Source organism: Ambystoma mexicanum, chromosome 13, assembly GCF_040938575.1.
Source record: "Ambystoma mexicanum isolate Mex_15411 chromosome 13, UKY_AmexF1_1, whole genome shotgun sequence".
In the NCBI taxonomy this organism is placed as follows: Eukaryota; Metazoa; Chordata; class Amphibia; order Caudata; family Ambystomatidae; genus Ambystoma; species Ambystoma mexicanum.
In genome coordinates this window covers 84,865,381-84,892,827 of record NC_090938.1, presented here as the reverse complement: position 1 = coordinate 84,892,827, position 27,447 = coordinate 84,865,381, and the positions used below count along the sequence as shown (strand labels likewise).

Below are 27,447 nucleotides of genomic sequence, written 5' to 3'. Positions count from 1 at the left end.
AGTGCTTTATTTTAGTGCAGTTTTGAATCGTCGTCCTGGTATTACATAATGTCACTGCAAGTCGTTCTCTTCGACGCTCCTTGTGGACCCTATGCGCTTACTTCAGCATTTCGTCCTTCATGACAATGTGCGTTATATTTATTGCACTGATGGTTCGAGTTTATGATTTTTATAGTGCTTCGACCGGTGGGTAATTCTGCATGATCAAGGGAATTTCCCCCGCCCCCCATCCCTGAAACCAGCGATGCAGGGGAAAGCTAGGGTTCTACTAACTAAACCAAGCTCTATATTGGTAGCTATGGCAGAGCACAGAAGGGAGGAAGGCTGGTGGGGACGTACAGTAAGTACCAAATAGACACCCCAAGAGAACACATTGCACACTTCTACTGAATGATCGACGTAGGGTTACACAAACACAAAGTTAGCAGTTTAGTTTCAAGACTCTGCCCATCTAGATCTATGCCATGGTGAATGGCCGAGCCTAGAAAACCCGTCCCCCTCCTCTAGCTAAATGTATGACCTGTACCTGGTGGTAAACTCAGTATATGATAATACTAAGGGATGGGGAGAAAAGGAATCCCTAGACGGTATACACGCATTTCACCGCGCTATTTTTCATTGCATGTTTTTTCATCGCCGTTTTTATTTCGAAAAATATTTTTTGGGGGGGGTTAAAAAAATATATGGTTGTGGGTGTAAGGGAATAAAAAAAAAGGGGTGTTGGGGGTTAACACCCCACAAAAAAACGAGTTTTTCGAGAAAAAAAAACAGCGATGAAAAATACTGCGGCGAAATAACACAGACACAGGCAACGCATCAAGTCATATTTACAAACCGCAATGCAGATCATATGTGGACACCCGGACAGGGTATCCGTTACTAAAATAAGGTAGGCCGGTGTCCCAGGAGCACGCCACTTAAGGCCGCCTGTGCTAAATAAATGTGAGCAGCTCTCCCGGCAATGACAGCCAAAAGGATGGGCCAGAACACTCCCAACACAACCGGTACAGCAAATGCGTTCGGCCGCCCTAATCCCCCCAAAACAGCCAAAGTCAAAAAGCATGCAAGAGACACCCCCCCCCCAAAAGAAAGTTGCAAAATGCAAACCTCTCCCCCAACAGCACCCCTCCTGATGTTTATGAATACAACTCAGGAGCCCTCATTGACTGCTGTCTAAGGCAGTTTGTTATAGTCTAAAATATCTGTCGAGTCCAAGGTTGCAGACCCACTTCCCTATAGGGACCTCCTTATTGTTTCTACTGTACCCAGACTTTGTTGTGCATAGCTAACCCCTCCTGCTTACCATGGAAGTACTGACGGGACGCTCAGCAGCATAGACAAAGTAGGGCCTGAGCGGGCAAGACCCACCCAAAATCCTTAAATGGACCCTCAGCAGTGCTGTGTGCGGGCATTTACAGATGTTCAGGTCACTGCAGTGGGACCAACCACATTAGTTTCAGGCACCCCCCCCCCCCCGACCCCAGGTCGACAATCCTGGGTACCCATCTGGGGCCAGGTATCAGATCTGCTGTCCCAGTTGTATATGGATTGTTACTAAAACAGGCCTTTGCCATTTACTTTTACTATTTCTGTCACTGGGTGTGGGACTTCCTGGCCCATTTGTTCCGCTAGCCCTGGAACTTTCCAGTGCTCTTAAACATTGATACAGTTCATGCCCAGCTACTGTGAGCATCCGTCCGATGTCTCACCAATATATTCCCCTAATTCGCGGACACGCTTGACGATAAGAGGAGAGGTTAGAATCAGCGTTGGCCCCTACCTGCCCCAGTTGGGGTCCTTGTTCAGTATGATGGGATTACCGACGACTATCAAGAGCGCCTTCGCTCGCGTTATTGCGACATTAAACCTCTGGAGAGACAAAGAAAGGGGGTGGATTAAATAAATAATTACAAATTCTTTTAAAAAAGTTTACCGGGGTGTGGTTAAAAAGACATTTTAAAAAAGAAATTCCACAAAAACATATCCATTTGGTTTCAGCATTATATGGCACACAAACGCTAAACCCTTATTATGCCAACACTTTATAAAGAAAATTAAAATAACATTCCTCTGGTCCAAAAAAGTTCTCACATTGGTTTCTACCTTTGGAATATACTTTACAATTTAAGCCAACCCAACTTCGCTCTAAAATTACCTTATGAGCACATCGTAGATCTACCATGCCTGCACCACCCTCCACTTTCTCCCGCTCTAACGCTCTATAGACGTTTTTGGTCAATCATGGCTCTATGAAGTATTATTGCCGAGTTGCACTTTGTTAGGACACCATCATACCGGTTTTATCACCATTTTGCAGAGGGCGACATTCACACTCCAGCGTAGTTTTAACTATATGCAGTTTATTACCCCCCCACCCCCAAAGCGCCCCACCCCCCCCCCCCCACACCGCTGCCTCATTACTAAAGCAAAAATGAAGCTGCAAATTGGCGAGTGTGAGGGCATTAGGAAACTTTGCCACAGATGAGAACCCTGTTAAGTGCCCTTAACTTTAATTGTGAAGTGGCACCACAGGTTACCACAATCACCACCCAGCGTTCAGTCACCGGCCCTTCACTCAAGAAAAGACAACACATGCTAGTAAAGTGTGCATAGAAGGAACGCAGAGTGCATTTTCAAGGATTTGAATCTTTTTTTCAAAAATCACACACACACCTTTGCAATGCAAACCCAAACCCCTCACTCCCCGCCCCCTCCCTCCCCCAGACCTCACCAAACCTACCTTAGGGTTCTTCAGAAAGCCCAGGTTGAAATCTTCATCGAGCTTGACGTAGTCTGTGCAGCTGCGCACCATAGAAATAATTACCACTCTACGTTCTTGACCCTGGAACTCCTCCACGGAGCCCACCTGAAAATCGACCATGCACAAATGAGAGCAAGGTTAGTGTGAAGGAAGCAGAAGGAAAACTAAAATATGAATCAAAGCAGGCCATTTTCTTTCAGAAAATATATATTCCTTTTAAGAATTATTTCAGTGAGGATATGCAAGTCTATAACAATGCAAGCAATCCCCCCCCCCACCCCTCCCCAAGTTTATTCCAAGTCTCAAATTTAACCCACAAACTTGAACCAAGCATGCATGCTTCAAGAGAAGGTTGCTGACGTTTTTTCTGCAAGAGGATCAAGGAGTACAGAATCCATTGTGAAGACTTTGGGTCGCTTGAAAACACCTAAACATTTCCAAAAACCTGAAACTGATGTGCACGCATCAAGAAATCACATACTGGTTGCACAGCATGTCAGGGAGATATATCATTTGTATGCTTCATCTCCGCTCATAGCGAAACCCCCCCCCCCAGCACTTTTTGCTGGGTTTCTGGAACCTTTTCTTTAATCCGGAATGAGGGGACCCTTTTTTCCCCCCACTCATTCATTCTTATGGGCTCTGTCTTCTGGAACTCTTCTTTGCAATTTGATTGTACTATGGAGTCCATTTTCCTCCATAGCTCTAAAAGGCATCTGCATTTTACTATTGCAGCACAGAGCCCCTTATGGGCAGTGTTGCTGGGGACCCTTCAGGTCCTCCTTTGAGATTCTTCTCTTTATCCTAGAATAACTAGAGTTCTTAAGGATAAATCTAAAACCTTTGAGTCTGAGAGATTGGCACACACCACCTTAAGTGGAGTGCCAAAGGGATACCTAGTATCCCCCTTCTCTCATAGGCCATCTCCTAGTTATGGCTGGTGGCAGTGGACGTGTAACTACTTGTATAATTATTGTACCGCAGGCTATGTCCATAGCTTCGGTAGTACACAATAGGGACACCCAAGTACTAACTTGGGGCCTTCCTTCTTTTTTCGCCATTACTAGTGTGGTTGTTCTTTGTTGGCCCTTCTACCATTCTAGGAGGGGGAGACCAGTGTTTGTGTTTTGCCTTTGGCGGGAACCTTGGGTGTCACCCCCAGGCTCCAGGGTGTCTGGGCAGGCAGGAAGTGGGGAGGAGTTTTTCATTCCCCCGTCCTTTGTCTGCCAGAGTGCCTAGCTCCCAATGGGGGTCTGGCTGTCCTGATTGGACAGCCAAACCTACTTTTCTGTAAACTGCTGAAGACTGCAGAGGAGCGAGTGCTGGAAAAGTATAAAAAGTGAGGCTTCTGGAGTGTAAAGCAAGTCGACCACTGGAAGCTGAAGTAACGGAAGACGACAACCAGAGACACTGGCAGACCCTTTGCAACACCTTGAAGCAACAGAGGAATTCCAAAGAGGACGACTCCTTCCCGTTGACTGGTGGAAGAGGAGCAACCAGCCCCAAGACAAGCTTTGCTTTGAGCCATCTCCTGAGGTCCTGATTTTCCAGAGCAGAGAAACCCCAATACCAGGAGACCTGCTGCCCATTTCGAGTGCAAAGTCGTGGAAAGGCTGAATACGTCCAAACCTTTTCTAAGCCAAGGACACTCCAGAGATCCAATCCAACTCGCCCAGGCCCCATCAGAGTGCAGGACTGCAGGAATCGAAGATTGTCCAGGCGAATCGCATCCTTTGTTGGCACTGCAGAAAAGGCACCAAAGCTGCAGAGTAACCCAAGACGTTGAAAGCCGTGCCAGAGGTCCTCCCTCGAGACGGTTGCTGAGAGATCCGGTCCATTGCCCTAACTTTCGTCTTCAGACCAAGAAAACCGAAAAGGCCAGGTCCAGCACTGTCACAAAGAGAATTCAGCCACAATCCTTTTTCTTCAAACGTAAGGTACTGTAGGGTAAAAGGTATTGCTTACCCCTACCACAGACCCAAGCTGCTGCTTGTATCCCTTTATCAAGTCCTTAGCAGACTCTCCATTAGTTTAACTTGCTGCATATTTTAAGAAATCCACAGGAACCAGAGGTCGAAGTGGGCGGGAGCGGTCGGGAGCTGTGCTCCTATACTTTTTATAGTTCAGTTTCACTGTTCCTATACTTTTATTTTAAAAAGAAACGGTTCCGGAACGGTATAGTTTTAAAATAAAAGTGTAGGAAGAAGTTGAAGCTTGCACTTCAGTGCACTGCACATTTCCTTAATAGGTGTGTTTGTTTGGGGGTTTGGCCTATGTGGGAGGGGTGCAGCGATGGGGTTTGTGGAGAGTGGGGAAGACCAGCAGGGAACATAGCTCCACTACATCTTTTCATGCACTTCGACCCCTGACAGGAACTCTATTCTGCTGCGCGTCAAGACTGAGCCCTCTCCGAAATGCCTTTAGCTAGGTTGCATTTTTGGACTTAAAAGACTTGATGTGCGAAGAAAACATCTCTAGAACCTTTAATCTTGCTAGTATTACACTAAACATTTTCTATCCCTAAAGTCACTTTCTTATATGTGAATGCAGAGCAATGTCTCATTTTATTTCTGCAAAGAACCGCAAGTGCGCGTAGTTACTGATAATACAATAGTATGGTCTCTTCACTGTCCAATGTTGCAACAAATGTAACCGTGAACAATCACAAACGAAGACGTGTCCCAAGTGATTTTGGTGCGAATATAAGAATGTGTACGATTTAGATTTGAGTGCAAGTGGTTCTTTGGTGTGCTTTATTCATTGCGTTTAGTGTACCGATCTACAGCTCACATCTTAAGCCCGACTGCTCTGCTACTCTACCACGATTCCAGCAGTAGTACAGACTAATACTAAAGAGTTGGGGATCTATAAACCACAGGGATAGTTTAAGTCTTACCTCCAGGTGGGACTCGGGGAAACTCCCCTAACAGCACATGGTCCATGCTGCAGTGCTGCTTTTGTAATTGAAGCCAGGAATCCGTTAACTAGGATCCTGCTTACATCCCAATCCCATTCATTTCGGTTCCAATCCTTCCTTGGTTAAAATATGGAAGGAAGTATTCCATTTTTATTTGCATTGATGTCTAAAAAGGAGTTCATGGTATACGCATACAAGGAGAACAGAATCTGCATTTTTTCTAAGGCTTCACAGCTAGGAAACATTACCCTAAGCACATTGCAATGCATTGGAATTTACTTACTGGCACTCCATTTTGGAATTTTCTGGCTATAACTAGCCTTCAAAACAACCAAAATACAGCCCTAGGGAAGAGCGGTTTACCATCCCTAGTGATTAGATGCGATACGATAATTTACTAGCACAAAGTAAATAATTTAGCTAGCCATTATAGCACGTGATTTGGCAATATGCAATGTCCTCGATAACACTTCGATTGGATTCCAGGATAGTTTCATTTGTACATTGGCAACTGTAGGGCCCAAGGGGTAAGAGCCGATCATTTTCCGATGCAGACAGCCCAGGCATGGAACACTCCTATCTGCACCTGAACAAAGACCAATGACTTGCAAGACACGGCTGTAAAACTTTGATGAGCCAACTCAGCCACTTGGTGTGCAAGGTCTCGTCTTACTTGCATGTTCCTGTGCACCCCGATGCCTGTGGACTAGGACTTGTCTAATTCCAAGACCCTGTGATCATAGGTAGACATCGCTCTGGTGAAATCAACTTAAAAGGCCACTCATTTAAGATAAAGTTAAGGAGATGCCAAGTTAGGCTTTACCTTCAAATCCTTTATATCATTCATGCCTTTCAATACCGGGTCAAACTTGGTTATGGCTTGCCGGATCTTTTCCACCTAGGAAACAATCGAAATATTAAAGGAAGCGTGAACTGAGACAAATTAGTTTCACGTCTGAAGTGTTGGGAAAAGGTCAAATGGGTTCTCCTAGTTTAATCAAATGGACAAGGCACCATTAACTGCAAATCGCTTCGAGATATGAACCCTCACGAAAGGCAGAATTAGAAATCCTAAAATTGCATAGGATCACAACTCAAACCTTGAATTAAAATCAAGACAAATTCCATGCATCACAAGCAAATCATATGAAACATTAACAGGTTAAAATGAATGATCTTGGGAGGGATCTTTGGTTTAGGAGGAATCTACTTGATGTATTGATGTTCCACCGGATCGCGGACAGAGCATATGCTGACATCATACATAATCAACACACAAAACCTAGCCGTTCTTCCAGAACCACGTCTTCTGCCCATGAAAGGAATTGGTGTAAAAGTGGAATGTGCCTTTTGGGGTGTCAGTTCATAAACGTTGGTGTTGGGGTGAAGGTACTTGGAGAAATCCCAGCTCATGCTGAAAGCAAGACAGACTGGTACAGAGCGCGTCGGCCTTATCCCAGTTGAACCATCCATTTAATGTTGCATATTGGATTAGTGTCCACCAGCCGACAGCACGCATACAGACCATGAAAATGCAACATGTACCAGATTCCCTGAAGCATCCAGTAGAGGCACCCACAGCCCCGCAAAAATCAGCAGAGGTACAGGCACGACACCCCCTACACATAAAGCACCGTGCCGAGCCCCCACCCCCTCCTGCAGAAATCACTAGGGACACTCCCAAACACCACCCCCTCCTACCTCAAAAGTACCTAGAGGAGCCCCCACAAACCCACATCATTAAACCAACGGGAAGAGGCAACCACTGCTACCCCCCCTAAAATCCCATATCGTCCAATGCTACATAATACACCAAGATATGGATGCCACTCGAGCAGCTAGAAGTCTGGATTCACCACAAACAGAATCGGGAGGAAAATGCATAAGCAGTAGTTTCCTTAAAGTGACAAACAAGGCCCAAGTCTGAAAATAACTTATGAAGTCAATGCAAAGGATGTCTAGAGTAATCTTTGGATTTTTTGACTAAAGATAACAGCATTAGGCAGTATAGTGAATGGTGAGTTGTAGTTGAACACACCTGGAGAGCTAGGCAACACCTTTTTGGCAATGGTTGGAACAAGGAGAGGAATTGTGGGCGCCGATTTACTGCATTTAAATCGATTATACATGCATGAGCTCTACAACATGAAACACTACAGAAGGCAGGATTAATCACCAATACAACATGCAGGGCTCCCATTGTTCAACATCGATCACAGTATAGGACGACATGACATCCAAAACTATATAGCCGCTCTAGGTCAAACACATTAAAGCCAATTTCTTACCTGTTTCCGATAAGGAGAAATGATGCCAATCTCCTTAGGAGAAAGCTTGGACTGCCCCTTTTTTCCCTGGTTGATCAGAAGTTTCTTGAGGTAGGAAACAACAGTTTCAACTTCTGCCAAGTTGAAGAAAGAAGGGCTTTTTTCTTCACGCTGGTCTTCTCCCAACACCCCTTCAAAAACTATTGGGAATCCCTGTAAGTGAGACAGAATAGGTTTCAAAAATCGAATTTCTTGGAGAACAATTTCAGAAATCTACATAACTGCACATCGAACCGCTATAGCCGTATTTTCAAAACCTGCCAGGCTTCAAGCCCTAAAATAATGTGCCGAACAAAGAAAAATACTTCATGACATTACTAACAGCATATATAAGACCCATCAGTCCGTAGAGTGCATCCATCAAAGTAAATTTGCATAAAAGCTACCTTTTACAAATCAAGACGGCTGCCACAAGGATCACTCTGCAGACTATCCTGGGCTCGGGCAAGTATCTGTTTTTCCAGGGTTCCACTTTGTCACGCAGAACTGGGGTTATGGTTTATTTAGGAGAAGATATGCATTAGTGTAAAAGCATTTGATGGTTGTATCTGCTTAGATTCACATGCTGTGCATATGGTCCGACATCCAGTGGTAACCACTGAGTATTGCATCTTGTCTTTTGAAAATCGAAGGGGGACGTCGAAATGGGTGTGCCTGTAACACTATCCCCAACGTGAGGTGTAGTGTACCCAAGATCCCTCACATGTCGAGGTCCCTCCGATTGTATTTTTTCTGCCAAGAGGGAGCCTTAGGACTATCGTGAGTGAGTACAGAAAAGAGAGAAAGTGGTAAAACGTCCCATGTTCCTTCCATCTGAGCGGGGAGGAAGGGTGGACGCATGTGAATCTAAGCAGATACTATCATCAGAAATGCTTTTACGGTAAGTAATGCATTGTCTTCTGATGTTTGTTAATCTGCTTAGAATCACATGCTTTGCAAAGACTAGCGAGCAGTACCCAGAATTGGAGGTGGGTTGTGAGAACGAACAGTAGTGAAAAGATGTCTTAGTACCTTCGTGCCTGTCCCACCTGAGAATTAGACCCAGAATGAGTGTCTAGGCAATAGTGTCTTGTAAAGGTGTGTACAGAACTCCAGGTTGCCGCTTTGCAAATGGACTCAAGGGGAACATTTGCAATGAATTCTATGGTCGCCCAAGGACCTAGAGTGGAAAGTGCTCTAGGCTTGAAGGGCAGCTCTCTCTTAGCAAGACTGTCGCAGAGTGTGATGCATTTGACAATCCACCTAGAGATGGTGTTTTTGGATACTGCGTCTCCTTCTCTTTCTGCTGCCACTGAAGCAGAAAACTGATGGTTTTTCTTAGTGGTCGAGTTATTTCCATGTAGAACATGGCAGCTCTGCGTACATCCAGTGTGCAGGGTTCTTTCTCCCAGGCTTGAAGGATTTTGAAAAAAGGTTGGTAGTTCTATCGATTGGTTCACATGGAATTTGGAAATTAATTTGGGCTTTAACCTATGGCGAGTGCGTAGAACCCCTTTATCTTTGTGAACTTTTACAAAGGGATCTAGGATTGAGAGCGCTTGTAGTTCACTTACTCTCCTAATGGAGGTAATAGCTATTAAAAAGGCAATCTTCTAGGTGATATCCTTAAGACTTGCTTTGTGTATGGGCTCAAAAGGGGCCGCCATAAGCCTAGTCAACACCACTTTTAGATCCCATCCTGGAGCAGGGTTAGAAATGGGACGGTGAATTCTTTTCACTCCCTCCATGAAAGCCTTAATAACTGGTATCTTCCACCATGAAACTTTGTTGTGATGTAGTGTACGCTGAAAGCGCAGCTAAGTGAACCTTTAGAGAGTTAAAGACCAGGCCTGAGTCAAGTAGATGAGTTCGGTACAAAACAATGTGTGTGGGAGAGCAGTTAATCGGGTTAATGCTCTTTGAGATGCACCAGATGACAAACCATTTCTATTTACTCGACTAATAATATCTAGTGTTCAGTTTTCTTGCCTCCCTGAGAATGTCCATACATCTGAGGGAACTGCAGGTGCCCAAACTCTGACCTCAGGAGTCAGGCCACTAAGTTCAATGTCTGTGGGCATGGGTGAAGCATCTCCCCTCTGTCTTGCAACATGTTGTACGGGCAAGGCAGTTTGACTGAAGGGGATAGGGACATCATCAGATGAGCGAACCAGGGTTGGCGGGACCCACATGGGAGCCACCAGTATCATTGTGACTGGTTCCTGATGCATCTTGTGCACCATCTTGTTGAGAAGGGGAGTCGGAGGGAAAAGCGTAGACAAATTTCCCTGACCATGTTATCCAGAGCCCGTTCCCCTTGGAACGGTTCTGGGGCTACCTGGAGGCGTAATCTTGGCATGGAGCGTTAGAGTTGCAAACAAATCGATCTCTGGGAAGCCCCATTCTGCGAAAACGTTGGAGACGATGTCTGTAATTGCCATTCGTACTCCATGGGCAACGGGCAGACTGCTGAGTACGTCTGCAAGAAGATAGAGTTCCCCTGGAACATGCGTAGTCTCCCCTGTTGCGGTTCTGTCCTGATCTGGGTGTGACTGGCATACAAGTTCCTTACTCCTCTAGCTCCCGCCTCTAACATGCTCACTCATAGCTCCCCTTATCCTCCAGTCATGCTCCAGTGGCCAGTGCACCTGCCAATGACATCCTCTCAGGTAGTGGGATGATAGCCAATATCTCGAAAATTCCACATCAATGTGGTACCTGGCGGTATTAGATTGAGGGGCGGATGAAGTGTCGGTGGGATTGTCTGGGTAAGTTGACTCAGTCTCTGTGCGTGCCGCCTGTGTTCCTGTCTATCGGGTGTCACCTGTCCATTTGCCGTGGGCTTTACTCTCCCGGGTCAGGGATGTCCGTTGTCTTTTTGTTTTTAGTTATCCTTTTTTCCAGTTTTGGTTTCCAGGTTTAGTCTGGTAGTGTAGAGCCAGGTTTTTAGTGATTGCCTGAATTTTAGGTGATCTTCAGTGTTTCTCATTTCCTTTGGGATGTCGTTCCAGGTTTTTGCGGCTAAGTGGTGGAAGGAGGTGCCTCCAAGTTTTTTCTTGAGGTAGGGTTTGAGTTCCAGGCGGATTTCGTTGCTCGATCGGAGGGGTCTCGTTGGTTTGTAGACTTATTTTCTTTTGTAGGAATTCTGCTCCTTCTCCGCTGATTGCCCTGTGCGTTTTCACATTGTTTTGAAGGCGATGTGATGTTTTACTGGGAGCCAGTGTAGCGTTTTTAGGGCTGGAGTTGTGTTCTCTTCTGGACAGTTTGAGGAGTAGTCTTGCTGCTGCATTTTGGATCCGTTGCAGTTTCTTCAGGAGGTATTCTGGTATTCCGAGGTAGAGGCTGTTTGCATAGTCTATGCGACGATGGTGAGTGTTTTGTGCGTGAAGGAGAGGAAAGGTAGAATTCTTCTTGTCGCCCGCAGGAGGAAAAAGTATTTCTTCATTGTTGCACTGTTGATAGTCTTCCCCTGCAGTTGTAACTGTTGGCAGTGTTCAAAGCACTAAAAGCTTTCCAAACACAACAGGTTTATCTGGTTGGATGCTATGTCTGACGACCAAACTCTCTGCGCTGTTTGCTGAAGCAGGTGATCTCCCCACCCTGTGAGAGACGCGTCTGTAGTTCGAGTGGCTTCCACTGTGGGGGTGGTGAAGGATTTCCCCTTCAAGAGGTTCTCCCTCGACCACCACTGTAGCGAGAGAATGAGGGCCGGCAAGACAACCACTAGATCATTCCACTGGCCTGACACCACTGGCTCTTGAGCCACTCTAGCATTGGGTGCATGCGCGTGTGAGGAACCAAGTAGATCCATGACGCCATCATTCCAAGCAGTCGCATGGCCTTGTGTACCGTCACCTCTCGACTGGCTACATACTGAGGTATTGGAAACATGTTTTGAACCCTCTCGTTGGAGGTGAAGACGAGGCCGTACTTTGTTCGCATTAGAGCCCTTAGGAACTCTTTGACCCGACTGGGATCCAGGCTGGATTTTTTTCTCGTTGATGGAGAATCCCAGACTGAATAAAAGATCCATCGTCTTTTGGATATTTGACAGACCTGTTTTCTAAGAGTCCCCCGTTATGAGCCAGTCGTCGAGGTAAGGATAGACCCGGATGGATTGCCTGCACAGATGTGCTGCTGCCACCGCTAGTACCTTTGTAAATAACCTTGGTGCAGATGCTATGCTGAAGGGTAGTACCTTAAACTGATAGTGCTCGTCTTGTATCATAAATCTGAGGTATTTTCTGTGCGCTGGCAACATTGAAATATGAAAGTATGCAGCTTTCATGTCCAATGTTGCCATGTAATCCCCTGAAATAGCAGAGGAATTGCTTCCTGCAGAGTGACCATGCAGAACTTTTGTGGCTTTACAAATGTGTTCGCTGGGCGCAGATCTAAAACAGGGTGCATGGTTAGATCCTTTTTGGGTACAAGGAAGTACACTGAATAAATACTTTTTTTACCTGTGACAGAGGTACGATTTCTATGACTCCATTCTCTTGCAGTGTCTCGACTTCTTGAAGTATGCGAAGATGGTCTGGTGTCAATTGTCTTGCTCATGGAGGTCGGTGGAACTCTACAGTACCCATGGGCTACGGTCTTTAGCACTTTAGTCTGCAGGTATCCCCTCCCATGCCTCAAGGAACGATGTTAACCGGCCCCTGACCAGGGAGGCATGGGAGGGGACCCGAATCTTCAGGTCATTTCGAACCTGAGGCCAGAGAACCTCTGGGGGTAGGGTTCCGGCCCCTTTTCCACGAGGCTGACCCCTTTGGGGATGAGTATTGTTGAGGGAAGCGTTGGCCACGAAAAAGCAGTCTGGTCCCAGATCCTCGTCTTTTGGAGGGTCTCTCTGTAATTTGGTTGTGATTTTAGGGTGTCATGCTCCTTTTTTGCAGTCTCGAGGGCCTAGTCGACCGCCTTCCCAAACAGGTTGGATTCTTCCACGGGTTTATTTATAAGCGACGCTTGCGTCTCTGGCTTGAATCCAGAGTTCCGTAGCCACGCATGTATTTTCAGGAGTTTGCCCCGAGTCAGGGATCAACCAGCCGTCTCGGCAGAATCTAAAGTGTTCTTTAGTATGCTTTGGTTCACTTGCCTGCCCTCAGTGACTGGGCAGGAGAATGGTTCGTAGAGGTTCAGAAACCTCCTGTAGGCCTTCTTGTAGTAAGGCCCATTGCGCATCCGTGTAGCTGGACAAGAAGGTTGTGTTGGCAATACGCATGGAGAATGCTGCTGCGGTCGTGACCCTCTTCACAAGGGCGTAACGTCTTTACCTTCCTTATCAGGGGGTGCCTCGCCGGTTGACAAGGGGACCCCTGCCCTTTTTCTTGTGGTAGTCACCACCAGAGAGTCTGGGGTGGTGTGACCTCTGATATACAGAGAGTCCGAGGGAGACGGACAAATGAGTCTCTATTCTTGGGTTAACACCTCTTGTGAGAGCAGATGATAAGGAGGGGGCCAGACGTTTCTTAATTGAGGAGAGGAATAGCCTGGCGGTGGCTTCTCCTTGAGGATGTCCTCAACAAAGTCAGCTTCAGGGGCTGCTTCCTCTGTGGCAATCAAAGCGTTCAGCTGCTTTACGCAACATGACATTAAAAGTCAATTGATCATCCACTGGCGAGGGTGGTCTAGGGGGGGGGGGGTCTGGGAGTCCAAAGATAGGGATCTTGTGGATCTGGAGGCTGCCATGGTTGAGGGTCACCCATATCCGGGTTCTCCTCCCAGCCCTCAATGGGATTGTGCATGTCCTCAGGATTGGAGAATTGATCCTCATCCTGAGTGTCTGCAGGAATGTCTTCTTCAATAAGGTTAGATTTGTAAATATCCTCTTCTAAAGAGGGATCAAAAAGTCTTGGGAATTTTGCTACAGGGTCCAAAGGGTTCTCATCCCGTGGCCTTCTTGTTGTGGGTTGTTCTGAACGGTAAACAAACCTGTTAAGCCTTCCCATGCAGTTTTCAAATTTTTCTCTAGTCCAAACTGAAGACCTAGAATGGTCTAGAGTTGGAAAAGGGTCCTAAACACGCTCTTCCGTCGGAAAACGTCAAGATTTGTGTCAATGTCGAAAATGCCCTTCTTCACCCTCGGAGAACTCCTCCTGAGGGACCGATAGAGGTGGGATGTCCCTGTGCCTCTCCTTCAACTTATGGATGGGTTCCGGTACTCTCCTTAGGCCCTTAGGTGATCCCTGGATCTCGGCGGATCCTTGGTCTTTTCCGTAAGCCTCAAAGAATCCCTTGACTGCCATCTGAGAGTCGGCGGAAACAATCCTTGCTAGGCTCTCGGCGATGTCCTCCGCAGAAGGAGGCGCGTAGCTTCAGCTGGCGATTGTGAGGGAGACTTTTTCAGCAGAGCCAGGGCCTTGTCTTCGGCGGCCACCTTTTTTGGCGTTGCTGGGATCTGGTCTCAGCGGCTGCCTTCTTCGGCGGTGCCAGGGCCTTGTCTTCGGGACCCCACACTTCAGCGGAACCGGAACCCTATCGTCGCCGGACACTTTCTTGTGATGCATCTCGATGGAAGCTGGTATTTTAGGGGTAGTGCCCTTTGTTTTAGATGGCCCCGGTCACTATGCGCATATGCTGTTCCGGGGAACGCTGGCGATCCAGACAGTCGGCGGATGCCGCCGGAGCTTCTGGTGTACCCGTTGTGTTTAGTGCCGTGTACATGATCGTCTTTGTCGCCGGGGTGTGACTTCCCCATAGCAGTGCCTAAGCCATGCCTAGCGGGGCTGGGCACAGACTATGCGGAACGCAAGCATTCTGTCAAAATGTCAACGACCTCCGGTTCGGAGGTCTGATCGTCATTCTCGCCGTCACATTCGGTGGCTGCGGCAGAAAACTCGGCCTTCGACATACCGTAGGCCGCCCACCGCTTGACTCTATGCTCCTTTAATGTTTTAGGATGGAAGCGCTTATAAGCCGCGCATCCTTCCTCTTTGTGATCGAGGGGCAAGCACCAGTTACACCGTCTGTGCTTATCCTTACAAGGAAATTTGCTCTTACTAAAGGGGCAAAACTTAATGGAGTGAAAGGAAGGAAAGGGAAAGGCATTCTCAGTTTGTATAGAAATGTCCACCCCGGCCCCACGCTCCCTACTGTGTAGGCCGGCGGAAGGCCCGGCCACGTGGTCGGCAGCGCCAACTTGGATCACCATCTGTCGAAGTTCTGCAGGTCTTCGGCAGAGATCTGGAACAGCCGTCAAAATAAGGGACGGCTAGGGTGATCCGATTACTTTATATAACTATTCGACCAAAGGTCAAGGGGACAATAAGTAATGTAAGAGCTCCGCATCAAGGTGACTAGTGTGCTGGGTGGAAAAAAAAAAAAACAATCTGAGGGATCTGGGGTACACTACACATCACGTTAGGGATAATGTTACAGGCACGCCCATGTTGACATCCCCTTTTGATTCTCGAAAGACAAGATGCAATAATCTGCGGTTACCACCTGTCTCGGCCATGCCGGTGCGATGAGGATCATCTTGCACCTGAACCTCTTGAGCTGATTGAGGAGACGGAGCAGCAACAGCAACGGAGGGAACGCGTACAGGAACAGGCCATCCCAAGGGAATGAGAAAGCATCGCCCATGCTCCTCGGTTGTGCGAACCTGCTGGCGAACCTCTGGCACTTTGAGTTTGTCGCCGTCAGGTCGATCTGGAGTTTGCCCCACCGTTGAAAGAGCCGATCCACCTGGTCCTGGTGTAGTCCCGACTCGTGGCACGAGCGCAGCTCCCTCCTGAGTGAGTCGGCGATGGTGTTTTTTATTCCTGCCAGGTGGAAGGGAACCAGAAACAACCCCTGGGTGACGGCCCAGTGCCACAGATCCTGGGCCTCCAGGGTTAGGGCTGGGGATCTGGTGCCTCCCTGCTTCCGGATGTAGAACATCGTGGTGGTGTTGTCGGTGAAGATCCTCACCACTTTGTCCTTGAGGGACGGAAGGAACGATTTGAGCGCCCAGAACACGGCTCGTAGCTCCATGATGTTGATGTGAAGAGACCTCTCCTCCAGGAGCCAGGGGCCTCTTGCGTGGAGATCTCCGGTGTGGGCCCCCCATGCCTCCAGGGAGGCGTCCGTCGTTACAGTCTCCCGATACGCCGGGGCCTGAAAGTCCATGCCTGCTGCGAGGTGCACACAGGAACCCCACCATAGAATCGCCTGACGGAACTCCTCGTCGAGCGGGATCCTCTCTTCGAAGCTACCCGCCACTTGAATCCAGCGGGCGTCGAGGAACTCTTGTAGCGGACGCATCCGAAGTCTGCAAAGGGGTACAAGGTAGATGCACGAGGACATCATCCCGAGGAGGGACTTGATGGACCTCACTCTGGCCACATCCGTGGCTAACAGGCGCTGCACCTTGCCCAAAATGGCCTTCGTCCTTTCTTCCGACGGAGATGCCAGTTGCTTCACTGTATCGAGCTTCGCTCCCAAAACAGTGCCACCTGCGACGGGACCAGATGGGATTGGGGTAGTTGATGGCGAATCCCAGCTCTGTGAGCAGGTGGACAGTCCTCGCTGTGTTCAACGGCGAGTTTTCTTGACCTTGCACGGATTAGCCGGTCGTCCAGGTAGGGGTAGACGTTGATCCCTTGCAGGCACAGCCGCCACAGGTGCGAGGCACTTGGTGAACACCCTGGGTGTCGACTTTAATCTGAACGGCAGGGATCTGAATTGGTAGTGACGCGCCTGGACTACGAATCTGAGGAACTTTGTGTCCTTTTAGAATGGGGATGTGGAAGTAAGCATCCTCCACGTCCAGTGACGATAGGAAGTCCCCCTCCTCCAGCTGTCCCAGCACGTGCTGGAGGGTGACCATCCTGAATTTCTGTGCCTTGATGTACCTGTTCAACTGACGCAGGTCCAGGATGGGGCGCCAACCGCCTGTCTTCTTTCTGACGAGGAAGTATCTTGAGGATACTCCAGAGCCCCGGAGCCTCTTGGGGACGAGCTCGATGGCACCCTTCTTGAGCATCGCCCTTACCTCCAACAGCAGTTGAGGGACGCGATTCTCCTTCCTGGCCACAGGAGGAATGCGAGGACACTTGAAATTCCAGCGAGGGTCCGCGGGCTAGGGTGTCCAGCACCCAACGGTCAGTGGAGATGGACTCCCACACACTGATGAACTTCGTCAGCCGGCCTCCCACCGGGGTGCTTCGGTGGGGACCCGACGCTACGGCCAGTTCAGTCGTGCTTGGAAGAAGCCTTGCCGCCTTGGCTTCCTTGCCGACGGCGGCGAGACCCTCCTTGCTTGCCACGGCCTCTGTAGGCCTCCTGGGACGAGGAGCGGGCCGCCTGGCGGCAAGTAGAAGAGCCGCCGCTAGATCCTTTGGAGGCTCCCCTTCTGCCTCCAAAGTTCCGAAAGGGCCGCCGTTGCTGAAGGACTCCTAGGGCATGGGCTGTTTCCGTGTCTGTCTTCATGGTCTGGAGGGACTCATCCACCGTCTTTCCAAACCGGTTGTTGCTGTCGAACGGCATGTCCAACACTCTGGTCTGAACATCCTGGCGAAAGTCCGTCGCCTTGAGCCATCCTCGTCATCGGAGGCAAACCCTGTTGCCCAGTTGGCGAAATCCGGTATCGGCAATGTCCGTTGCCACCGTTATGGCGTGATCCGACGCCACCTCTCCTTCCTGCAGAATCTGTAGGGCCTCCGCCCTCTTGTCATCCGGTAGGAAGTCTAGCAGAGGAGCGATCTTGAACCAAAGCTCCCTGTTGTAACGGGCCACAATCGCTAAGGCATTGGCCACCTTAATCGTCGTCGCCGCCAACGAGTTGACTCGTCGTCCCATGGAGTCCAACTTCTTGCCCTCGATGTCCGGCAGGGAAGTGGAAGTTGAAGCTGCCGCACCCGCTGCTTTCTTCTTGGCCGCTGCCGAGACGACAGAGTCCGGCATGGGCTGGGCCCTGAGGCACAAGGGGGTGGCATCGGGGACCCGGTACTTCTTGTACCTGTCCCTCTTGACGGGTGTCGTGGAAGGGTTCTTAAGGCTAGCCAGCCCCTCGTCCCAGATGTCGTCGAGCAACGGCACTGCGAGGGCTGTCTTTCTCTTGGCCTCTCGTCGTTGGTAAAGAAAACCTTCCTTTTTCTGTTCCTCAGGGCGGAGCTGGAAGAGCTCGGATTCCCTGGCTATTGTGGTGTGAAAAGAGCCAATTTCGTCGGGCGGAGAGACCCGAGGGGGGGGGGGGGGGGGTGATAATGGGATGTCCGTTGTGTCATCGCCGCCGCCGTCCATCCCTGTATCCTCCCGAGGGTCCGGCGAGGGGGATGAGGGGTCCACAGGCTTCACGGGCACGAAGGGCGGAGCGGGGTGGGCTCTCCTCCGCTTGTTCGGAGGGCTTCCTGACGGGCCTGGTTCTGGATCCTCTGTCCGGGTCCGTGGTAACCTCATCCATCTCAGTACATAAGGATTGGATCGCCAACAAACTGGCCACCGAGCTATCCTGGGGCTCGGGTAATGGCTGCGACGGACGGGATGGCTGCTCCACTGGGCCCTCGTCATTGCCATCGTCACTATCTTCGATCACATCAGCGGGAACCTGGGATCGAACCTTCTCGAACCTCTCGTTGAGGCCTTTCACGGCTTCCACCGGATCCTCCTCAGAGGCCGAATCCGAGTCCGTAATGGCCACCGCCCCCCCCCCCTCTTTTTCCGCAGGGGTCTTCACGATGGTCTGGAAAGAGGATTCCCTCTGCGGTGGCAGGGAAACTCTGGGCCCCGAGGCCGCCTCCACTGGCTTAGCCTCTGCCGGCTTCGCCAGAGCCGCTGCGACAACCTCGATAGAGGCCTTTGCCGGGTGGATCAAGGCCCTCACCACTTTAGGTGCGTCCTGAGCCTTCGCTTTGGGGGGGATGCAGGAGGGGGGGGGGGGATCATTGCCTTGCTCCCCCTCGGTTCCATTCGAGATTGACCGGGGCCTCTCCAGAAGCTTACCCGGGTTCTCGGACCTCCTCTTCCCCGAACCAGAGCGCTGGCTCGTGGTTGATCGTGCCGGGGAAGTCACGCCCTGCCTGTCGGTGCCACCGCCGGGGCGCCCTCACAGGACTTAGAAGACCGCTCAGACTTTTTCTTCGCCTTCTCACCTGCTGTGCCCTTCTCCAGCCAGGCGGCGAGGCAGGAACGACGATCTTGCTTGGTCCGTTCCGACAGGTTCTTGCAGAACGCACAGTCCTTCTCCACGTGCGTCTTGTCCTCATGAAGGCAGTAGAGACATCTCGAATGCTCATCCTCCTTGAAAACATTTTGCAATCCGCATCCTGGGCAGCGGACAGCTTGGATCCGGGCGTCGAGCTTCCCTTGTCCTGGGCCATGTCCGTTGATCAGATCAGAAACAAAACCGATACTGATTTCTTTCTTTACCGAGGATTCCCAGCCTGACGGGGAATATTCATGAGCATGTGAATCCATGCTGGAAAAGTACAGTTGTCAGCACTACAGGGCTTAGCTCTCCCCGGCCAGCCTGGCCGAGGTGATCGCCACGAGGTAAGCAGTCTCCCATGTGAGGAACCTCAGAGAGGCCTAATGCATCGGTTCAAAAGGTGTTCCCATGAGTTTAGTAAATACCACATTGAGTTCCGGAGCCTTCACTGGCAGAAAAACCCCGAGGAGGCCCCTGATGGACTCCTTGACGAGTCTGAGACCACAGGGAGTGCCTACCTGCTTTCTTCGTGTAACGGGATATGGCAGCCACGTGCACCTTCATAGGGCGCCAGACAGTCCAGCCTTGGCCAATGAAAGCAGGTATGACAGGAGCTACGGGGCCGTGACACGCAGAAATGATCTTCTGAGCCCGGCGCCATACAGAGAATCACTTCCCCTAATGGCTGTAGCACTTCAACATGGGCGAGGCTCTGGCTTTGGCCAAGATGTCCTTACATTCCGTTGGCAAAGAACAAGGTCCAAATTCTAGGGCTGCAGGAGTCAGACCGAGGTTCAGCAATGTTGGGTCGTGGTGAAGAATCGCTCCTCCTCGGACGAGATGTAGTGGCAGCCTGATGGATGGCACCGCGAGTCGAAGGCGGAGGCTGGTCTGTTGACGCCTTGGGCCAGGTTGGTCCATTGCCGCAACGCTTATGCCGGGGTCGACTCCCTGGGCAGCGTTCTTGTGGGGGGGGCTCCTGACTGTGCAGGGCCCTGTGTCTGAGGCAATCTGTGCTAGATTTCTGAAACCAGCATGTGTAGCGATGTTAGTATGTTCAAGGACATGTCACTCGGTTGAGGTGTGAAAGGAATGATTGATCGAGGTTCTGGATGGATGCGCTTCTTTGGCGTGGTGGTGAGCCGGATTACCTCTGTGGGTCATTTCTCCCCCCACACCACCAAGACAAGTTCATGACCCCCTTCATGGTCCAAATAATAATCTTCGGGCAGATTATCCTTGCCCTGGTTGAGCTGGTATAGATCTACACTGGCTTCTCCGGGCACTCTGCAGGCCCGTAACCTTCCTAGGTTCCCCCTCTTCCAAGACTTCTGGAAGGAAGCAGCCAGTGCAGCTGTCCATGGGCCTTCGCAGGAACTGCAGCAGCTGCCTCATGCCTTTGTGGGCGTGACACAAGGAATGGCTGTATGACCGTGGACACCACCTTTGTGGCCAGCCCTCCTTTCGATTAAATAATTGTCATCTACGTGGTGGTGGCAGCAGCCTTTGTCAGCGTGGCCTTGACAGTCGATAACTTAAGATGTTCTGGCCGGTGAAGCAGCCGATGGCGATAGTGTCACTGGGGGGGGGGTGAGGGGGGGGGGGGGGGGGGGGGCAGCAAAGGGCCACCTTTTTGATCTTTCCTTCGATGTCTCATCTGTTGATGGTAAACTGCGTTATGACATAGTCCAGGACTTTCTCTTAGAGGGAGCGCCACTCACAGGTAGGCTCGCTGCAGAAGTGGTTGGTGACGGTGACCTTGTTCTTCCCGCAGCCATGGCAAACCCAGTGGGATCAACGTTGTGTAGCCTGGCTGCCTTTTGGACCCCAGAGCTGTGTGTCCTCGAAGGACCTCAACCTCTTTTCCTAGGGTTTTTGTTAGTGGGACTGGCTGGTCCTAGGGGAAGCAGGACAATCCCCGGAAGCAGAGCCAGAGGCCTTGCCCGATTTCAACCAAGCCGCCCAAGTTACGCCCAGCAGGTAGTACCTGCTGGGCGTAACAGCCCCTACCCGCAAAGTCGGAGTGTGGCGGTCCAGAAAGGGTGCCTGGGCCGTGCTAACGGCACCCTTATTTCTGGACCTCCCCACTTGGAATGAAGCCCATAGTCTGGATTTGGTGCTTTGAATACAATGGTAGATACATGAGCGAGTTACATGCATAGTATGATTTGGTGCCAAGACATAGATTATTTACAGTTTAGGAGATCTTAAGAGCCAAGTTTAAGAACTTTCCGGAATGATGGTTCTGATCTGAGTGACGGCGGTAGAGCGTTCCAGTGTTTAGCAGCAACTACTGGAAAGCTGGAACCCCCCGCTTTTTGCCATTTGAATCTGGGGATCATGAGAAAGTGCGAGTAGGCAGCACGGTTCGATTACATAGTGATTTGGAGAATTTCATTGCAAGATATTTAGGTGCATTATTTGAAAGACGTGTGTTCGCGATTATGTTTGCAGAATGCATTCACGAACCGGCAACCAGTGGGCGTTCCGTCTACCAGAGGAAATTTGGTCATATTTTATCCATGTAAATCTGTGAGAGGTCATGGGCGCTTACCAAAGCAGGACATAGCAAGACCTTGGCCTTCGCAAACACACATTTCTGTTGTGCAAGATCGTTGTGGAAGCATTTGGTGGGTGAAGAGGCAGTACTTCATGTAGGAAACTGGTTTCAACACATTGTGTTGCGTGGTTCAGAAGACCGTGCAAGTCCTTGAACTAAGAGGAACCCTATTCCAAACACTTACCTTCTTGGGCAAATGCTCCCAGTTGCAGTAAGATTGGCTTAATATCTTGTCAGCAAACTCCTGTAGTTCTCCATCATAAAACAACTCATTTGGTATCTTCAGAATGGCTGGATGAGACCTTTTGGGAGAGAGATGAACCCATTGTTAACCTTACTATTACGAGAAGTCATGATGCTATATCCCAACAACAAATTACATGTGCACTTAAGACCTGCATTCCTCACCGTTTTAGCATTTCTGATGATTGTATCTGCTTAGATTCACATGCTATGCATATAGTCGACATATAGTGTTATTCGCAGTGCATTCAATTGAAAGGGGACATTGACATGGGATTGACTAAGTTACATGTTTTGCAGCTCAATAGCAATCAATTCAGAACGGTTGCGTCGGGAATATCAAGGATTCTGTCTGTCCACAGGGCAATGATTGAAATGTGATATTCAAAGCATAAAACAGAAAAGCACTACAATAGAGCTGGTAGTCACGGTTAAGGGCAATAAAGGCAAATTTCACAATGGTTGGTGTTCTGACTGCATTCACAAGGGAGTCTAACCTGGGCAGGCTAGTGGCTCTACAGAATCCCATCGTTACCATTAGGTCAGGTAAGGTCAAACCATTGAAAACTCTCAGTACAGAGTCAACAAGAAGTCAGTGTCACCTTGATTTAATGGATTACCAAAGACCATTATGAAAAGAAGCTTTAAATCAAGTAAAATGTCAATAAAAAAAAGATAAACTCAGAATGTTGAGGTGTGGTCATACTTTGTGGGGGCCAACGACCATAATTAATAATGGCTCTTTTATAACACGCTCAGTACAAAAGACCAGTTTCAAAGAGCGAGCCTGGGATGCAAACCTGTGTTATGAATCGGCTTGCTTCCAAGACAAGCGCGTTGCCCCAGAGCTATCCTCCCAGCCATGAATTGAAGTCAACTGGGGATTGTAGGTTCAATAGTTTGACAGTTCATACCCCAGTAGCTCCTTAGACCTTAAAAGGTTCAATCAGAATGCAGGCACATACAGTAAATTATAGCGGACAGACCGGATTTAGATAAACAGAGTAGGCCAGACCGGATTTAGATAAACAGAGTAGGCTACATCCTTGCTGCTGAAATCGTTCACACAGTTTACAGCTGTAACTGTCCAAAATGGGAAAATTCTATCTCTTGTGCCCATACATTGACAATCCGAGTGTTGGTGAAAATGTGGGTTCCCTCAAGGCGAGAGGTTAGCAGCTCCAGGATAGTCACTCAAGGACTGGAGGACACCAACTATGTTGCTGTGCCAGAAAGGAGCAGCACTGCAGGAGTTGGGTTATGGCACAGCTCTAGTGTCAGGGCTTTGTGTCAAGTAGAAAAAGATTCCATAAGAGCCAGACTGCTTCGCGTCCCAATGTTGGATTTGGTTATTCTTGACCTTTGCTTTGGATAGCGGCCAAATGTCTGGGACTTGCACTCTAAACAAACAATTATTGCTCTCAACCTACAGTTTCACACAAGGATGAGCACCAACACTAGACAAGAGCAAGGATTTGGGAGCTTGCGACTTAGCAGAGCCCACCAGGTTGAGGTAAGAGGTTGCCAGTTCCTCTGTTCCCTATGGTCATTTAAAAGTTGTGTTCACAGGTACTGGGCAGAACTTGGTTATCAGAACAGAGTGCAGGGATGAATATGAATACTGAGTGGACCTCTGGAGGATTCAAGCCATAGGCTGTGGATCCATGTTCCCAGAAGGAACCCACAGCAGCATCAGTTATCCCCGATCCAGTGGGTTCAATTGGATCACAGCTCATTTTAGATGGGCTCATCTCAATGAAGCCCCCGGCCATGCCTCTATTGAGGGAGACAGTATCTGGTGCTCCTTTGCTAGCTGGACTCCATACCATACTGCCCAGAGAACGGATACTACCCAGAGCATAGAATCAACAATCCCAGGACACCAGGCAAGTACTATGCTTGTGTCCCCCTCCCACAGGGAAGGTCTAAAGGACTGTGCTGCCTCAACTTATGCAACCACTCTGCCAAAATCTCCTGGTTCTCCTCTGGTGCGGGTATCCAAGGAAATTATGAATAATTGTTCTTCCCTGGGGTCTCCTCGTGACCCCTGACTCTGAAGCGGATTCCTAAACTGGAGAATGACATAGGAACCCTGCATTGTCGAGTACCGCCGACATCATTCTTTGACTGTATGCTACTCTGGGCCAGACCTCGGAACGCCTGGATCCATCAACATGCACAAAAACTGCATCTGGAAACGGCCTACTGCAGTCCCTGGCCATTGCTCTCTCATTCTCAGGCAGTGCCGCAGTGTCTTAAACGGACCTTTCGTCGTCCCGGAAACCCTTCAACTTAGAGACTAAAGGGCTTACCCCAACAACGGAACTTCAGAAACTATTATTTGGGGCACTTTGCACCAAGTTCCCTTTCCTGTCACTGTTCCTACTTCCACTACCGGTCTGCTCTCAAATCTGCCAGCCTAGATAGAAAAGCCTTTATAAGCCGTTAGGGGAGTTTTCCTAAAGTGCCACTTGGAGGGAAGACTTTAGTAACCTATCCCAGTGTTTCGTAGATCCCCAAACTCTTGGTATCAGTCTGTACTACTCAAAGACCCGAGTGGCAGAGCAGTCAGGATTAGCTTAAGAGGAAGATGTGACCTGTAGTTAAGTACACTGAACCCAGTCAGTAGGGCACAGCAAGGAAACCCCTGCACATACATTTATATAAAAATATATATTTATACAGGTCACTGTTAAATACAAACAATAAAACACATAGGAATACTTTCAAAAGGTCAGTTCTTAGTTGGTATTTGCTGAATTGTTACAGGAGTTCGACAGTTCTATCGGTAATACTGTGCAACCACAAAGAAATACAGTAATTGTATTTAGTCTGCATACACATAAAAGATAATGATTTTTGGGAAGGAAAACAGTTGGATAATGTTATCCTAGCAGAGCTTCAGGTTCTAGGGGCTGTTTCGTAGCACTAGCTAGAAGACAGTTTGTAGTGGCTTAGTCTTGCAAAGCAGTAGAAATCAAAAGTTCCTGTGGAAACTTTCTAGTCTCTAGGAAGGAAGATACAAGAAGGCTTAAATGTCGGAGACCATGGACTTGCTAAAGGGACACAAGCAGCGGGTTGCCCTGGATACGCCTATGTGCACTCCAATGCTCTGGAGCGACTTTCTGCAATCAGGTAAGCACTCCCCTTTCCTTACCCCACACTACTGCCGGTTAGAAGATAATGTTCTTTCTGGATGCTCTGTAATGTTGCAGCTCTGGACCAGACCTCTGGATTCCTTGGTCTGATGACTGAAGGCAGGACAATGGACGGAATCTCTCTGCAGCAGTCTCGAGGGAGGATCTCTGGCATGCCTTTCAGAAACGTATCTGGTCACACTGGATCTGGTGCCTTTTCTGCAGCACCAACAAAGATCACGATACGCAAAGTCAAACTTTGCTTGCTGCAGTCCCACACACTGATGAGGGGGTCTGGGCCAGTTGGATCAGATATTTGTATTTTCCTTGATCACTCAGCAAAGATTTGGACAGATTCAGCCTTTCCACGACGATGCATTCGAAATGGGCAGCAGGTCTCGTGGTATTGGGATTTGCCAGCTCCAGAAACTCAGACCACGGCAGATTGCTCAAACCAAAGTTAGTCTTGGGACTCGTTCCCACCATCCAACGGAAAGGAGTTGTCCCCTTTGGAGCTCCTCGGTCAGAGAAAACAGGGTCAGTACAGCAGTGGTCGCTTCCCAGTGTCGCCAAGGGGTCGGCAGGCATGTCTGGTGGTCTTCTTCGGTTACTTCAGCTTCCAGTGGCTGAATTTTTCACTCCAGAAGCCTCGCCTTTTATACAGTTCCAGCGCTCACTCCTCTGCAGTCTTCCTCAGCAGTTTACAGAAAAGGACGTTTGGCTGTCCAATACGGACAGCCAGAACCCCCAGTGGGAGCTGGTTCTTTTCAGGCACTCTGGCAGAAAAAGGACAGGGGGTGAAAAACTCCTCTCCCACTTCCTGCATGCCAAGACACTCTAGAGCATAGGCAGGGACACACAAGGGTTACCGCGAAAGGCAAAAACACAAACATGCCCCCCCCCCTCCCAAGATAGTAGGACTAACAAAGAACAACCAAGCTAGTAATAGAGAAAAAAGAAGGGATGCCCCAAGTTGGTACTTGGGTGCCCTAACTGTGCTCCGTCGAGGCTATGGACATCGCCTGCGGTATAAAAATTACACAATAGTCCACTGCCACCAGCCATAACTAGGAGATGGTCTATGTGACTAAAGGTAACAGGAGCAGGGCGATACTAGGTATCCCTTTTGTACTCTACATAAGGTGGTGTGTGCCAATCTCTCCAACTATAAAGTTTTGAGAGATACTAAGTATCTCTCTTTCTCAAAGAACTGCAGTTACTCTAGGATAAAGAAAAGAATCTCAAAAGGAAGACTATTGTCCCCAGCAACACTGCCCATAAGGAGGCGTGCGCTGCGATACTTTTAATACAGATGCCTTTAAGAGTTATGGAGAAAAATCGACTCCATAGTACAGGTAAAATACAAAGAATAGAGTTCCAAATGACAGAGCCCGTAAGAATATAGTAGTGGAAAAAAGCTCCACTTTACAGTATTTAAAGAAAAAGTCCAGAGTCCAGCAAAAAGCGCTGGGGGGCTGGGGGGTGGGGTCTCACTAGGAGAGGGGGATGAAGCATACAAATGATAAATCTCCCCAATATACACAACCTCCGCTTCTTTTTACTTTCTAGGTGGGCGTCATTTGACTCTAAATAACCCTTACTTAGAAGATGACATAATGCCTCAGGGTAGCAATATAGTTTTGCTTCACACAGCTACTATTTAGGTGTGTGGACTATCGCTCATAGGGTATTAATACAATGTGCATCCTGTACCTGTGAACCACCTCACTCAACCTTTTATTTAAGCCGGTGGTGCTCCATTACCAGCTTTGTGAGCTTGAGGTACTCACTGGTATTACCAGAGTCAGGAAGATTTACTTATAGGCCCCGAGCAGAGAGCCTTAAGGAAAACCTCCCCAATACCACCAATATGTGGGCTCCAAAGAAACAGCTGTGCAAGAAGACCTTAGACGCGAGAAGGCCGGATCAGTCTGGATCACTTCGGGGGACATTCAAGATTGTCGTCAGACTGCGTAAACCAGGGGTGCAGGGGGGCTTACAAAAGGTGCTCGGATCGAAATATCAAGGTCAGGAGTCCAGAGATTTAGTAAGACCATGCACAGGAGGAAAGTGCAACATGCAGAATGTAGGCCATGTTGTATTTCATATATACAGGCAAACCGGACATACAAATGATAATTTAAACAACTGAGCTATTTCAATTGAAATTGATCAAGTATCTCGTATGATCTCAGGCAATACACTACTCCTATGGAATTGCATGGTTTGTGGCAATTGCCTACTAGAATGGCAGGAATCGAAAAGTAGAAAATCGTAGATAAAAACATCCATAGGGAACTATTTCAGCAGTGACAGAAAACCGCCATCACTCCAAAATGAGATAATGGATCACACTGAGGGTTAACATAATCAAAAAGGTACAAGGAACCAG

At 48.9% G+C, this 27,447-nt stretch overlaps 1 protein-coding gene across 2 annotated transcripts in view; it reads right to left on the bottom strand.

Annotated features, from left to right (window-relative positions):
- The window catches only part of MOV10 (Mov10 RNA helicase), a 196,037-nt gene that overhangs the window by 11,107 nt on the left and 157,483 nt on the right, over positions 1–27,447 (bottom strand). For both annotated transcript variants that reach the window (XM_069633328.1, XM_069633329.1), the window contains exons 16-20: positions 21,860–21,977; positions 7,967–8,158; positions 6,502–6,576; positions 2,741–2,866; positions 1,781–1,869 (exon numbers count right to left, since the gene is read on the bottom strand). In XM_069633328.1, the coding sequence (XP_069489429.1) occupies positions 1,781–1,869; positions 2,741–2,866; positions 6,502–6,576; positions 7,967–8,158; positions 21,860–21,977 (600 nt within the window). The remainder of the gene's footprint in view (positions 1–1,780; positions 1,870–2,740; positions 2,867–6,501; positions 6,577–7,966; positions 8,159–21,859; positions 21,978–27,447) is intronic.